Source organism: Saccharomycodes ludwigii, chromosome IV (assembly GCF_020623625.1).
Source record: "Saccharomycodes ludwigii strain NBRC 1722 chromosome IV, whole genome shotgun sequence".
Classification (NCBI taxonomy): Eukaryota; Fungi; Ascomycota; class Saccharomycetes; order Saccharomycodales; family Saccharomycodaceae; genus Saccharomycodes; species Saccharomycodes ludwigii.
The window spans coordinates 140,953-156,111 of record NC_060203.1 but is presented as its reverse complement, the minus strand read 5'-3'; the positions used below and the strand labels follow the sequence as shown (position 1 = coordinate 156,111).

Here is a 15,159-nt window from a genome sequence, read left to right as displayed (position 1 = left end):
TCTTTGCGGTATTTTTTTTTTTTTATCTTTTTCCACCCACAAGTTTATCCAAGCGCCTTTTCTTTCTCTCCCGCGCGCTCTTTCTCTCCCGCGCGCTCTTTCTCGCCCGCGCGCTCTTTCGTACCAAAAAAAAAAAAATATTATTATTATACACTACTATAATATTACCAAACAGCCAACTGTTAATGAGATGCAGAGAAACTCACTGTTGAGCTCATATCTTCAACTATACCGTTAGTATCAGTATTTTGAGTACCCATATTATCCATTTGACTCACATCTTGTCCAACTACTGATGTGTTGCTAGAATCTGGTTTTTTTATTGTAATATTACCAGGATTAGAAACCAATTCATGTGTCGTGGTATCACATGATGTTGAAACTAAAACAGAATTCGCATCGCCGTCTTCTTCCATCGGTTTATTTTCAATTTTACTTGAATTATTAATAGTGCTGTTACTTCTACTATTTTCTTCACTGCTTTTCATACAGTTACCAACGAGAGGTGTGTCAAGCATAGGATACTTAACCACAGTATTCATCTTGCATAATATTTCACTGCTCAGCTTGATCCTTATAATTAATTCGTCATCTGTACTCGATATAATTTTACATTTAGAATCAGGCCTTTGTTTAACAACTTCCTCAAAAAATGATTTGTACGATAAAACATTCGGTCCTAAATCATAACCACCTGGCAATATGGTACTTGGAAATGGCGTACGAAAAGTCTTTGGTATCTCACCCAAGTCAGGCATTAAACCATCTATATTCTCAATATTATCTAATATTTCATTGTTTAAATTGATGTTATTACTGGTGGGTGTAGAAATACTATCTTCGTGCTCGTTCGATAAATTTCCATTTCTAGTCATATTGGTATCTGTAGGATTGAAAAAAATATTAATTGGCATAAAGCTAGGAATAGAGGCTGCAGTTATTTGATACACATCATCGTTATCGTTAACTTTAATCTTATTCCCAACTAATAGTTGTGCATCATGTGTATTATTGCCCATGCTATTAGCAGCAGTAGCGTTGTCTATATTATTACTCAATATTTCCATACCACTTCTTTTAGATCTACCACCTTGTCTTCTTTTCCTTCTAGTATCCCTGTCCTTGTCTTTATCCAATCTATCTAATTCTGCCGCTGTAATCTGTAAAAGATTTGGTGTAAAAATTTTAATATCATTCACAGGTCTCAAAACAGAATCTAAAGTTACAAATGGTTGCAAACGGCTTCTTATTTCATCATCTTCCACTACATTTCCATTGAATTTATAACCAGTTAAAAATAATGCTTTATGATACATCTGAACTTGCTCTCTAATCGAATGGGAAATTTCTGTCACAAATTCATTAGGTAACTTTAGTTCTTTGCACATCTCTATGGCAAATTCCTCCGGGTTATTATCCGGGTTCGATATGTCCCACTCAAAGGCGTCAATCAATTCAGCTTGCCCAACTATAATATCCAATTTAATGCGAATTCTAAGATCATCACCTCCCACTCTTGGATCAATTAAAAATGGGTCCTCTTGGAATTCTTGGATTTGTTCTTTGATACTATTTAATAACATGGTGGAATAATATTCATTAGGACGAAATCTATAGTCGTCTAAAGTTTCATCGATTAACTCTTTTAAAGAAGTTATCCCATCATATTTATTTATTAAAAAGGTATCTCTTAATTGTAATTTATCTCTTTCAGCATCAAATTCTAACCTAATTGGTACTAGCTGTTCTCGAAATTCAGACATTGCCTGCTGGTGTACTTTATTAATATCATCATAAAGTATTTTCCTATTTCTAATTTTAAAAGAGTCTCCCGGAATAATATTCGTTATTGTATTACTTATACCGTTCCCATAGCCTTGAAACCCATCGCCCCATATGCTTTTTGTTGGTATATTTGCATTCGAATTGGTAATGCATTTTATTCTGCTGTCTTTTAAATTTTTGTAATAATTCAAATCATTGGCTAATCTATTAATATATTCCTTATTAGAAGAACCATATTTACTCATAGGTTGAATTCCATCTCTTTCTTTAATCATCTGCAGCATATTATCTTTATCTCTCCTAACTATTTGCTCATAAAGTAACAAGTCCGTGTTAGGTTCTTCATCTAATCCACTTTTAAGTTTAGAGGACCAAAAGGAAGATGAATCAGGTAAGTGAATTTCTGGCGGATCTTGAGTAACAACTTGATATTTCGGCAAAGGCGCCAACTTAGGTAATTTTGCCCTTAGAGCCTTCATATCAATATCCATATAATTTCCTGCTTGTGATTGTTGTTTTGCCTTACTTTTTTTTGGTGGTTGTGATAGAACTGATTCGACATTGTTGGTAGGAACAAAAGCATTGGGAATAACATTATTGGAGGCTGGGTTTTTAATCTTGGTTTTTTTAATAGCCGCAGCATTGGTAACAATGTTATGCTTTTGTGGTAAGGTATTCTGGTAATTATTTTTAGCATTCTTATTGTTCTTATTCTTATTCTTATTATTCTTGTTGCTACTTTTATTGTTTTTCGTGCTAAGAGCAGAGTTATTATCAGAGACAAAATTGCCAGATGTAGCAAGATTACTACTATGCGGTTCAATGTATTGATTGTTTTTCAATGTTGCATTCCCCACATTCAGTTGTTCTTGTTGTTGCTTTTGTTGCTGCAATTGTTTTTGTCTTAAAGTTTCTATGACTTGTTGTTGTAAATGAGGTGGCAATTGTCCCAATTGAGCTTGTAGGTTTGGTGGAAGATTGCTAATTAATATGTTGTTGTTATTATCATTAACACTGGGTGTGGTGATAGAAAACGGTTGTTGCTGTTGTTGCGGAACGTCATTGCTCATAGTAGAAACAGGTGTTGTTCTGTTACCAATCCATGATGTTGATTGTTGTGCGCCTCCTGTAGATGCCCTTGGAGATTGTTGAGCATTCGTTTTAATATCATTAATAGGTGTGGCAACCGAAGCTGGAGCAGAAACATTTGATTGTTGTTGTTGAAACATGTTTTGACGCTGCATTAATAATTGTTGATGTTTTTGCTGTATCATCTGATATTGAACCGGTGTTAAATTCTGAAGAATTTGGAGGGGTAATTGAGACATACTAAATCCTGGTGTACCAATGTTACCTAGTACACTAAAAACGGATTGTTGTGAGGGAGTCAAATTACTTTGCGATCCATTGTTACTTGGTGGTGGTATACCGTTATTATTATTATTATTATTATTATTCATAAGTCTTTAGTTAGCTACTTGTTTTCTTTATACTTTTATTTTTAATTTCAATATATTTGTTAAAGGTTAATCTCTTTTTTTTTTTTTTTTTTTTTTTTTTATTTGTTTGTTTATTTATCAAGCATTCAAGTTATTGTTTTTGATGAGAAGTGCATTTACGTGTTATATGTTGTTATTCAGAGTTTAGGTGTTTTTTTTTTTTTTTTTTTTTTCTTCCATATTTTTTTTTTTTTTTTTTTAAATCTAAAAAAAAAAAAAAATTATATATGTATTTTATCCGGGTAGTTTTGTTTGGACCTTTTTTGCTTTTTTTATGTTTATTTTTTTCATATGCAAAAAAAAAAATATTTTTCCACGCTGTTTTATTTTACTTAACACCTGCTTCCAATTATCTCGGAAAACTTATTTTCGGACTCTAAATTTTTTTTTTTTTTTCGTAATTAAGGAAAAAAAGAACTTGTTAATACAATCAATGCAAAAAAAAAAAAAAATACCGAGTTATTACTAGTATACACTGTTACATATTATAAAAGTATTCTTTTAATATCGATATACATCCAGGTACACCTTCTACGAACGGTAATCACCATTTATGGTAACATATTCGTGTGACAAATCGCAAGTCCAGAATTGACATTTTTCAGAACCAGTACCTAAATCAACCAAAATTTCCAAATCTGGTAATGCCAAAATTTGAGAAGCTCTTTTCTCATCAAGATCCAAATTTGGAACACCGTTAATTAACAATTTCAATTCCTTTGGTTCTGAACCATCGGTAGCAACAAAACTAACATTTAATTTTTCTGGTTTTAATGATTTGATGTCATTTAGTTTAGAATATCCAATGGCACACAAAATTCTACCCCAATTAGCATCCTCTCCATATAGAGCAGTTTTAACTAAGTTGGAATTGGAAATGGTTTCTGCAATAGTTTTTGCGTCATTAAAATTTAAACTATTTAAAACTTTGACAGTGACAAATTTTGTAGATCCTTCGCCATCTCTAACCACTAATTGAGCCAATTGTTGTGCAAATGAGGTAACGTTTTCCTGAACTTCATTAAATACTTGAGCATTCTCAATATCAACAGGTTTATTGGTTTCTACAGCCCCATTAGCGATCATGGTAATAGTATCATTAGTACTCATATCACCATCCACAGAAATACAATTAAAGGATCTCATGGTGGCATTGGATAGCATTTTCTTCAAAGCCCTTGGTGTTATTTGCAAGTCGGTCAAGATAAACCCCAATAAAGTTGCCATATTGGGACAAATCATTCCTGCTCCCTTAGCAATTCCAGTTAATGTATATTCTTGACCAGTAGAAGATAATCTAAATTTATTAGTAACCAATTTAGGAAAAGTGTCTGTGGTACAAATGGATTTAGCAACATTTAACCAATGTTCAAAATCGTCACCTAGAATTTTTTTATTTTCAAAAATTTCAACAAGCCCCTTTTCTATTTTATCCATTTGTAACTTTTGTCCAATAACACCCGTGGACATAACCAAAGTAGAAGGTTTATCAGACTTTAACTGTTTGTTGACGATATCGCACATACTTTTTGCGTCTTTTAAGCCAATTTCACCAGTAATAGAATTAGCACATCCAGAATTAACTACAATGGAGTTAATGTTCGAGCCCTTAGTTTCTTGCAAGACTCGTTGTGATTGTAAAACAGGTGCTGCTTTAAATCTGTTGGTAGTGAAAACTGCACTTGCACTAGATGGTGTTTTGGTATTTGTATTAACAATTATGCCAAGATCCAAATTACCATTTTTTTTAACACCAGACGCAATAGATCCCACCTTAAATCCCTTGGGGAAAACTCCACATTTGGGAACGTATAAGGAGTATTTATTTATAGGGATTTTTTCTTTCAATAATCTTAATGATTGTTTCATATTTCGTTTTTTATTTTATTTTGATTTTTTTTTTTTTTCAACTGGACAAGCAACTAAAATTGAATAGATGATCAATTAAATCGAGCTTGCAAGAAAGGAAAAAAAAAAAAATGAAGAACTGAATCATTCCTCTGTTATTATATGACTATTTTTATCATTAAAAGAATTATACAGAAAAGAAAAAAAAATAAAAAAAAAAAAAAAAAAAAAAAAAAAAAAAATAAAAAGCTTGCTAAACACCAGAAAATAAATCATCCCTACTGCGAAACTTTTTTTTTTTTCGGTAGATTTGAGAGTTTGCATTGCGGAAATTTAGAAGCGATTTTTTAAATGGACGCATTTTCAAAATCGCCGCATTCGTAAAAAACGATATAATTTCTCTGTTGGACGCGATTAAATCGCGTCCAACAAAGAAATTCAGTCGAAATCGAATTTGTGAGTAATTCTTACTTTACATAAATAACGTTACCTTTAATTATATTAACATTGTTATGTATCAACATACAACTTTTTACGTAACCTAACAGGTGATATAATTCATCATACAAATGAGTGATTTGCATCAGAGTGGTGAAATACTTGAAGAACCACAGAATTTAAGTCAAAACGAGTATTCAGTAGAGGAAAATGCATCAGATATTGAAATAGATTCAAGCAAGAACAATGTTAAGGATTTGAAACCCGGAAAAAAAAGAGCAACACACTCAGATTGGTTATTTTTTTTAACAAGTTTAATGGATGTTGCAAAGCCTGCTTTTTGTTCTAGAAAAAAGGTGAGAGATACCACCTGGAAAAACTTATTGAAACAATTCAATAAGGAAACGGGCTTGAATTACAAACAGGTTCGTACTTTAAAAACAAAATTTTATCAGTTTAAAGAGGAATGTGATCGTAAAGATTCTGAAAATAAAACTAAAACGGGCAAAGGCACCGAAGACGGTCCCACAGCTGAAGCATATATCATTCACCAAATTGAAAATATGCTTGATGAACTAGATAAAATAGAGGAAAGAGAAAGAAATGAACAAGAAGAAAGGGAAAAAAATAAAAATAAATTAATGGAAAGAGCTCTTAGGAAAGTCAAAATGCAACCTAACATTCTCAATAGTCCAGCTAGTTCTGAAAGTATTACTTTTTCTGAATCAACGCCTGATGAATTGAAAATTAATGATAAAACACAGGACGATAGAGTCTTTAGGTTATTGGTATCTTATACTGATAATAAAACTAGTAAGAAAGATAGAATTAAACAAAGAAAACGTAGACATAAATTAGAAAAGAATTTAAAAGTATTAAAGAATGATATAGAAGATTTAAAAGTAGTAAAGAATGATATAGAAGATTTAAAAGTATTAAAGAATGATATAGAAGATTTAAAAGTAGTAAAGAATGATATAGAAGAATTGAAAGTAGTAAAGAATGATATAGAAGAATTGAAAGTAGTAAAGAATGATATAAAAGAATTGAAAGATAATGTACAAACAATTAAGAACAGCTCTGATATCTTCCAGAAACAAATTATCGATTTATTACAAAATTCAAATGACAAAGCAGGAAAAAACTAGATCAAAAAAAGAAAAACTTTATTTAGAAATATTTGTAAATTGAATACAAATTCCATATTTAATTAATTTATAAGTCGTTGTTGCTAAAATATTAGCTATTCAATGGAATTTACATTATTCCAACTAATATATTCCTCTAAAGTGGGCATTTTACACTTAAATTTTTTTGAAACCTGTGAGCCCTGTAATATCGTCTTTAAATTCATCATAAATATTGTAGCTCTAATAATCGTCCCAATATAAGTTAAAATTGGTTTAACCTTCTTTTTAGAATCAAAATATGCAAATGTTGTTTTATAAAAGTTGAAAAAATTTTCGATCGCAACTCTATGTTTAGACATGACCTTGTTGATTAAAACTAAGTCTTGTTGGTCATTGTTATTAAGCTCTAAAAATTTTGGAAAAGGAGTTACCATATGGTTGGCAAAAGAATATGCACCATCACCATAACAAAATAATTCTTCACCCTTGCTAGAATAAAATGTTTTACTAAATCTTTTTTCAACCGCACTCATGCTAAATTGCGTTGCATCGTTAATACTACCTGCTATAGGTCCATGCAAATCTAACACTAATCCACTGCATGATAAGACCACTTGAATTTTTAAAGTCCTTGCATCTTTATATCCAGTATAACAAATATCATCCTTTATTTTTGTTGGTTTACAGCACACAATATGAGAACAATCTATATAGGCTACCACATTATCAATAGGCATACCTACGAGTTCGCAATTCGTTTGTAAATCATCATAAAAGGTTGATGGTATGCTATTCTTACCAATTATTAATAAATTACCAAAATTATCCACAATATACTGGGCAGTAAACAGAGCAATTCTGCAAATTCTACTTTCAGACAACCCGATCCCAGATTTTTTTATATCAAATAACCTTTTTGGCACCGAAAATCTACACAGGAAAATAGACAGTGCTTCTATTGGGGAAACTTTATATTTATAATTAGGTTGGGTGATATTTTCTGGAATATTCAATAATTTGGTTAATTTTATAATTTGTCTCTTAGTAAATCTGAATAAATTATAGAATTCTCTCTCACTAAACCTATCTAAAAATTCATTTTTTCCTATATTTGCAGCACGTTTAATGATACGTTTGGCTAAAACTTTTTCAATAAAAGTATTTATCTCATTTCTGTTTCTCTCGATCTTCTTGGTCTTCATTATTATTTATTCAATGGAGGTGAAGTTTATTTAAAAACATTGTGAACTATAAAGTCATTTGTTTTGCTTCAAGAAATGTTATACTTAAGGTTTTAGAACAGTTCTAATTCAAAATATGAGTTTTTTTGTTTTGTTATGCATACATTACTGTAATCCTATACAATTGAAAACGCGTCTTATTTTTTAAGAAAATTCACAGTTTCCGCGTCTTCTTTTCAATTTATGAACCGACTTTCCGCGTCCAGTCGTTGCATTGCGTTTTATTTTGAAAGCGAAACCTTTACACACTTTTCTTAACAATTTCCGCATAAAAAAAAACTATGCAAACTCTCAATTTACCGAAAAACATAATCATACGTTTGTTTTATATTATCATTTTAAAAAAATTGTTAGAGATTCAAGTTCTCATCAATGCTACAAACTAAACAAAATTAATCGTTAGTATAAAACGAATACAGTTAAATTATTATTAAAAAAGTTGTAAAAAGTGAAATATATGTATATATAAATTATGAACTGAAATATTATTATTAATATGACTGAGCTTGTTGAACGTGAATCTTTATTTATAAATGAATTTATTTTTTGCTAGCATCGACATCAAAGGTGGCATTGTTGGAGTTACTTATTTTCTCATCTTGTTTTCCCTGATTAATAGAATCTACACGAGAAGTAGAGCTATAACTTGATTCGTCAGCTTCTTCGTTCGGTACAAATAAGTTGTAACCGTTAACGCCAGTAGGTTCATTATTGGAAACACCATCTTCTTCTTTTTCCTCTTCCTCCTCCTTATCATTATCATCATCATACAAACCTAGACTGTTACCGTAATCTTCCACTTCAGTTAATGACAATTTTGGTAATGTAGCAGCAACCCTCCATGGTTGAGTACCATCGGTAAAAGCTTTGGCATAAATAATATCGATTTCTTCCAACGATCTGCCGGCGGTTTCTGGATAGAAAAAGAAAATAACAGGAATGTAAAGATAATTAATAATAGCGAAAAATAGGTAACAACCCCAAGAGTCAGAATTTTGAATAAAAATTGGGGTAAACATAACCACAGCAAAATTACATAACCAATTGGTGCAGGTAGACATGGCATTAGTCATAGACCTAACTCTCATGGATGCAATTTCAGGTGGATAAATCCATGGAAGAGATAGCATACTCATACCAAAAAAGACAATGAATAGAAATAGTCCAACAGCAGCACCCTTTGAGTTGTTTGTATTATTGTCGATTAAACAGGCAAACGTAATAGTAAATGAAATAGCTTGGCCTGAAGCCCCAATTAAAAATAGTTTTCTTCTCCCTAAACTTTCAATTAAAAAAAATGATGGAATTGTAGATAGCGCATAAATCGTGGCAAAAACACCACCCAAGATCATACTTAATCTTTTTTCTAACCCAATTGACTCATTAAACAAAACTGTAGCATAATAGATGGCAGCATTACAACCAGTAAATTGTTGGAAAAATTGTGTAGATGATGCAACTAGGGCTCTATGCAGATTTTGCGACTTACCTTTTGAAAATAAATCTTTAACACTTGTCTTTTGATGTTTGAATCTATTAACCGCATCTTGGATAACAGAGGCTTCAGCAATAATCTGATCATCGTCGATTGGTAAATCATCCAATTTACCTAATATCTCCAAAGCGGCATTTTCACGATTGTGTGCCATTAACCAACGAGGCGATTCCGGTAAATTTAAAATACCAAACAAGACAAACAAAGCAAATAAAATTTGTAAAGAAACAGGGAAACGCCATTGTGCTGAACTGTCAACATAGGATAGGCCAAAAGTTACCCAATAAGCAATCATGGTTCCTACAGCAATGGTACTGCCTTCTAAATTAACTAACAAGCCTCTATTTTCTGGCTTTGACATTTCACTTTGCCAAATAGGAACTTGACTTGTGCAAAACCCAACTCCAAAACCAGTAGTCACCCTACCGATAACAAACTGACCCAATCCCCAATGTTCTCTATAAGAAGTTACTGATATCAAAACACCAATAATGACAACAAATGTACCAAAAGTAATTAATGGTTTTCTACCCACACGTTCTCCGAAAAACATGACCCACAAAGAACCAGCAAAACAACCTAACTCAAAACAACTGGTAACAGCACCTTGAATTACAGTTGCATGTTGGTCATCATCTCCGTTTTTTCTAGTGGCTGGAAATTCATCATTAAATTGAGTACCAGTAATAAGAGACCCCATTAAACCTTGGTCGTATCCGAAAAGCGAAAAAGCCAGACATGCTGTAATTGTAACAGCAAAACGTAATTTCCTTCCTTTAAAACCCAGAGTATTTGTTCTTGAAAATATACCTAACATTTTATTCATATTTGTGCGTATGATATTTATTTTTTCTTGCTGTTTTTTTTTTTTTTTTTGGTATATATCTTTATATATTTATACATTAATATAAAGAAAATAAATTAATAAAAATATAAAACTTTTATTGACATTAGAATCTTGTTGTGTTTATATACTTTATCCAAAAAGAAAAAAAAAAAGAAAAAAAAAAGGAAAAATCAACTTATTTTATTAAAGATTTTGATAGTATATTCAATAAAAAGAAATAGTATATTAACAACAATAAGAATAAACGTAATGCATTAGGTCATTAGGTAATTTTTTTTTTAATATTATCATTAGATATGATGTTTTTGGAGCTTTGTTTTTTTTTTTTTAGTTTTTCTATGATTTGTAAATGATTAATACATAGTCTACCAATAATAATGCAGAATATGTACATATTTTTGGTTAAGCTTAGAAAACAGCAATTTTATTATTACTGATGGCATTATTGGGAACCTGTGTGTAATAATACAACAAATAGCAATAATTTCTCCGGAAAAATGTTAGAAATGGGTCATTATCGTCTATTGTTTTATGTTTTACATTTGAAGGAAAAAAGTAAGAGGGGACTATTTTTATTTTGTCCGTTTTTTTGTACCACTTGTAAATTGAGAAATATACCACTGATTTATCCATTTATTACATGTAGCCCGGCGATACATTTTTTTTTTTTTTAAAAAAAGAAAAAAGAAAAAAAAAAAAAAAAAAGGAAAAAAAACATAGACGCGGGGAGGGGGGCAGGGACATACACTACAAAACGAGGTAATAAATTTGTCCTTGAGAAGCGGAGAAGCGGAGAAGCGGCGAAGCAAATGAAAATTATTATGACGAAATCGGGGTAATTATTATTAAATTAACAAATTTATTTTTTACCTATATGATAATTCATTTATTTATACGTTGTCCCAAAATTCGGTACAAAATAATACATATAAAATCTTGGCTTCTTATGTAATCTATATGGAAAAAAAAAAAATAAAAAAAATATATATATAAATTGTTACAACCGCACGTTGACTGTACATAAAAAACTGATGCCTTACAGCAATTTCTACTCCCTTCCCCCCCCCCCCTTAATTACATTTGCGTTACAAATATTACTACCATTACAAAATGTTCTTTATTAATTATATTTATTAACTCGTATAAAATGATATTGTATTATCAATACTTAGACCGATGACATAATTTAAGACTAATAACTGGAAGTAGCTGCATATCAAATAAAATACGATATGCTTGTGCATATCGCACAAGTAAAAATGTTATTTAGACTTTCTAGCTACAAGTGCTACATCTTGTAGCCAGGATAATTCTATCCTACTCACGTTTCTAGCGTATCCTTTTGTAGTAAAAACATACTCAGTATATAATATAGCCGGACAGTTTTTATTTAAAAACAATAAAGATGATGGATGAATGGAGATTGTTTCACCAGTAGCTGTTGTTCTGTATGATCTGTCAGGCATTCCAATAGCTGTGTTTTTAATATATCCATGTAAGAAACATTTCAATATTCTCTTTGTATCTGATAAATTTTGTTGTTGCTTTTCCTCTTCTCCATCTAACTTATAACCTATTTTACGCATATAGCCCTTTAACTGCTCTCTAATTTTTAAAACATTTTTAAACCCTCTTGAACTGATGCACAATTCTTGACACCACTGGTCTTTTTCTGCGGACGTTTTTAAAGAATTGTACATATCGTATAACTCTTTCATCATTATTAAATCACCATATTGAGAACCTCTATGACATAAAGACAATCTTTTTTCGTTAATTTCATCTCTTCGTTCAACTGCAGGGTTTAGCATTAAATTTTCCACACTTAAACAGGCAACAATGTCTAATACACTATCCAAGCAATGGGACACACAAGCTTCTAATATAACATTGCTTAAATGTGGGGACAAAGGTAACAACGCCATTTCACTACCTTTTTTCGTTATTTCTCCATTTTCATTTAACCCGCCCAACTCATACAATTCTTGTAAGCCATATATAATAGACGATTTACCAGGGTTTTCTAACCATGTCCAATTAACAACATCTTTAACACCTATTTTTTTTAGCATTAGTATGGGATTAGTAATATCGCACCTAATAATTTCAGGTTCGTTTTGTATTGGCAACTTACCATAATCCTGCTCATTAAATAATCTGAAACATTTACCAGCACTTTCTCTACCTGCACGACCTGCCCTTTGAGAACAACTTGCTTTTGAAATTGGTACTGTTAACAAGGTAGATAATCCCAATTGGTGTCTCCAAACTTTAACTTTTCTTAATCCGGAGTCTATAACGTACTTGATTCCTGGTATCGTAACAGATGTTTCCGCAATATTTGTTGCTAATATAACTTTCCGTTTGAATTGTTTTTTTTCACTCAATGGAAGAAAAACTTGCGTTTGTTTGTTGGGTGGTAATGCTGCATACAAAGGCAATGCCACAATTTGTGGTGTTTTGCTATATTTATGTATCAATGGAGAAATTTTATTCAACAAATTACAAGCTTTATCAATTTCTTCTTGGCCAGGCAAAAAACACAAAATATCACCCCCCAATGGCTCACCATTATTTATTTGTACAATACTTCGAATCATACTTTCTACAACGTCACTATGATTATCCCTGCTGTTATTATTGCTATTAGCAATATAATATTTTTCTACGGGATAAGTTCTACCCTGAACAAATAATATGGGTGCTTTATTAAAAAAATCACTAAACTTTTCAGCTTGTAAGGTGGCACTCATCACAATAATTTTTAAATTATTTTTTCTTTCGCAAGTGATTAATTGTTTCAAGAATCCTAACAGCAAATCCGTTAAAATGGTCCTTTCGTGCGCTTCATCGATAATTATATAATTGTAATGTGACAATTTGGAATCCAGCATAAGTTCTCTCAATAACATACCATCCGTTAGATATTTTAATCTAGTTTTGTTATTAGATGATTTATTGTCAAATCGAACACTGTAACCAACTTCTTCCCCCACTCGGCAACCATATTCTTTGCTAACACGAGTGGCTAAATTTATGGCAGCGACTCTTCTAGGTTGTGTAACTGCTATTTTAGGCTTGCTGACGGCATTGCGGTTATTATTTTCAGAAAAAGGTAAATCCATTAAAAATTGTGGAATTTGTGTAGATTTCCCTGAACCAGTTTCACCAATTAACACAACTACAGTATTTTCACTGATATATTTCAAAATCTCGTCTTTATTTTGGTAAACGGGTAAACTCTTTCTTTGAATTAATAATTTTTTTGCTTCTTCTTTTAATTGTTTTTTGGATAAATTATAAGTGTAATTTTCATAATCATCGTCGTCATATTCTGTATTAATCCCGTTACCATGAAAATTAATTACTTTAGGTTCCAATTTCTTGGATTGTATTGGTGCTAAAGGATTAAATTTCTTTTTCTTTTTTTTTGAGTGATCAATTATGGATTTACTTTTCATGCTATGGCTACTATCTGCTTATTGTTAATACCTGTATGTATTTATATATTTCTTTTTTTTTTTTTTTTTTTTTTTTTTTTTTTTTTTTGGAATTTTTCAGATGTTATTTTTATGAGATTCATTAATTTTTTTAATTTTTAAAAACTTTTGAAAATTTGAATTAAAGCTGACAAAAAAATATAATTAAAAAAAAACAAAAAAAAAAAAAAAAGAAACGCGCATTCTTTGTCACGTAATTACAAATAAATATAAGACCGTTCTTTCTTTTTTTGTTTTCATACCATCTACTAAATTATAAACCTGATTCAAAAAAAAAAAAAAAAAAGAAAAGCAAATCCAACTTATTTTATGATAACATCATAGCAAAAATTTGTTCTGTGATCAAGAGTTCATTAATATGATGTTTTATAAAGTTCAAGAACAAAAAAAATAAATAAATAAATAACTTTTTTCTCCCCCATTCCCCTTAAATTATTTATAAAAATAACATTCGATTAAAAAGGAAAAAAAAAAAAAATTGCAAGTTTAACCTTGAAAATATCTCAAACACAGGATGTTACTCAAACTTTTAATGCTGGCAATGACTATTTCCTCAATTATACAATTATTATCCATTTTAACTGTACCAGTTACACACACTTTGAAATTAGCTCAAAATGATAATTATTCCTTCGGAGTGTTTGGATATTGTAATAAAACAACTAATTTTTGTACTAACATTAAAATTGGATATCAAACAATAACATCTGATTCCAATGATTACGCTTTCACGTTACCCTCATTGGCCAAACATTCAATAACTACCATATTAGTAGTGCATCCGATTGGATTTGTTTTCAATTCGATATTGGTAATCTGTCTTGGGATTTTGCTTTATAACGAACGTTTTTTATATTCTAAAAACTATATCATGGGCCTGTTATTGTTATCTTGGATTTGTTTTATCTTATGTTTATTGGGATTTTTGGTTAATCTAATGTTATTTATACCTAATTTATGTTTATTGGGTTGGTTAAATTTGGTTTCCACAATACTTATAGTTTTCACTTCGTCTTTTTTATGTGTTTTAAGACGAACAGCTTTTTTAAAAGAATATCAATCTTTATACAGTGATAATAACATTTATATTGAAAACGACGATATAGTTGAGTCTGATAATAATCACCCAAATGAATTTATGTTGTATCATATCGATGAACATACCAGGCATATAGATTAAATGGACGGTAATTATAGAAAAGAAAAGAAAATAATATACAAATTAAAATAAAAAGAAAGAAATAATCATATTTATAAATAGAAATAATTGTTAATGAATATACTATATGATTTGATATATCCGGTTGTTGAATAAAATTAGGACATTTACAATGAGATTTGTAAACTTCATCTATATTTTTTTTCCTCAGCATATG

General features: G+C 30.6%; 7 protein-coding genes across 7 annotated transcripts; 2 read left to right on the top strand and 5 right to left on the bottom strand.

Moving 5' to 3' along the window:
- Window positions 1-182: 182 nt before the first annotated feature.
- Window positions 183-3,245, bottom strand: SNF5 (Snf5p; the record flags this gene model as incomplete). Its single annotated transcript, XM_046077711.1, has 1 exon — window positions 183-3,245. One exon carries the CDS (start codon window positions 3,243-3,245, stop codon window positions 183-185), a length of 3,063 nt encoding a protein of 1,020 aa, XP_045934084.1.
- A 570-nt stretch (window positions 3,246-3,815) lies between these two features.
- ARG7 (glutamate N-acetyltransferase) lies at window positions 3,816-5,153 on the bottom strand (the record flags this gene model as incomplete). Its single annotated transcript, XM_046077710.1, has 1 exon — window positions 3,816-5,153. The coding sequence occupies one exon, from the start codon at window positions 5,151-5,153 to the stop codon at window positions 3,816-3,818; it is 1,338 nt and encodes a 445-aa protein (XP_045934083.1).
- Window positions 5,154-5,701: 548 nt separating this feature from the next.
- SCDLUD_003119 (uncharacterized protein) lies at window positions 5,702-6,718 on the top strand (the record flags this gene model as incomplete). The annotated part of the gene is made up of 1 exon (XM_046081593.1): window positions 5,702-6,718. One exon carries the CDS (start codon window positions 5,702-5,704, stop codon window positions 6,716-6,718), a length of 1,017 nt encoding a protein of 338 aa, XP_045934082.1.
- A 95-nt stretch (window positions 6,719-6,813) lies between these two features.
- SCDLUD_003118 (uncharacterized protein) lies at window positions 6,814-7,902 on the bottom strand (the record flags this gene model as incomplete). The annotated part of the gene is made up of 1 exon (XM_046081592.1): window positions 6,814-7,902. The coding sequence occupies one exon, from the start codon at window positions 7,900-7,902 to the stop codon at window positions 6,814-6,816; it is 1,089 nt and encodes a 362-aa protein (XP_045934081.1).
- Window positions 7,903-8,480: 578 nt separating this feature from the next.
- Window positions 8,481-10,262, bottom strand: STL1 (glucose-inactivated glycerol proton symporter STL1; the record flags this gene model as incomplete). The annotated part of the gene is made up of 1 exon (XM_046077709.1): window positions 8,481-10,262. The coding sequence occupies one exon, from the start codon at window positions 10,260-10,262 to the stop codon at window positions 8,481-8,483; it is 1,782 nt and encodes a 593-aa protein (XP_045934080.1).
- Window positions 10,263-11,545: 1,283 nt separating this feature from the next.
- On the bottom strand, window positions 11,546-13,744 carry DHR2 (RNA helicase; the record flags this gene model as incomplete). The annotated part of the gene is made up of 1 exon (XM_046077708.1): window positions 11,546-13,744. One exon carries the CDS (start codon window positions 13,742-13,744, stop codon window positions 11,546-11,548), a length of 2,199 nt encoding a protein of 732 aa, XP_045934079.1.
- Window positions 13,745-14,297: 553 nt separating this feature from the next.
- RIM9 (Rim9p) lies at window positions 14,298-14,963 on the top strand (the record flags this gene model as incomplete). Its single annotated transcript, XM_046077707.1, has 1 exon — window positions 14,298-14,963. The coding sequence occupies one exon, from the start codon at window positions 14,298-14,300 to the stop codon at window positions 14,961-14,963; it is 666 nt and encodes a 221-aa protein (XP_045934078.1).
- Window positions 14,964-15,159: the final 196 nt, after the last annotated feature.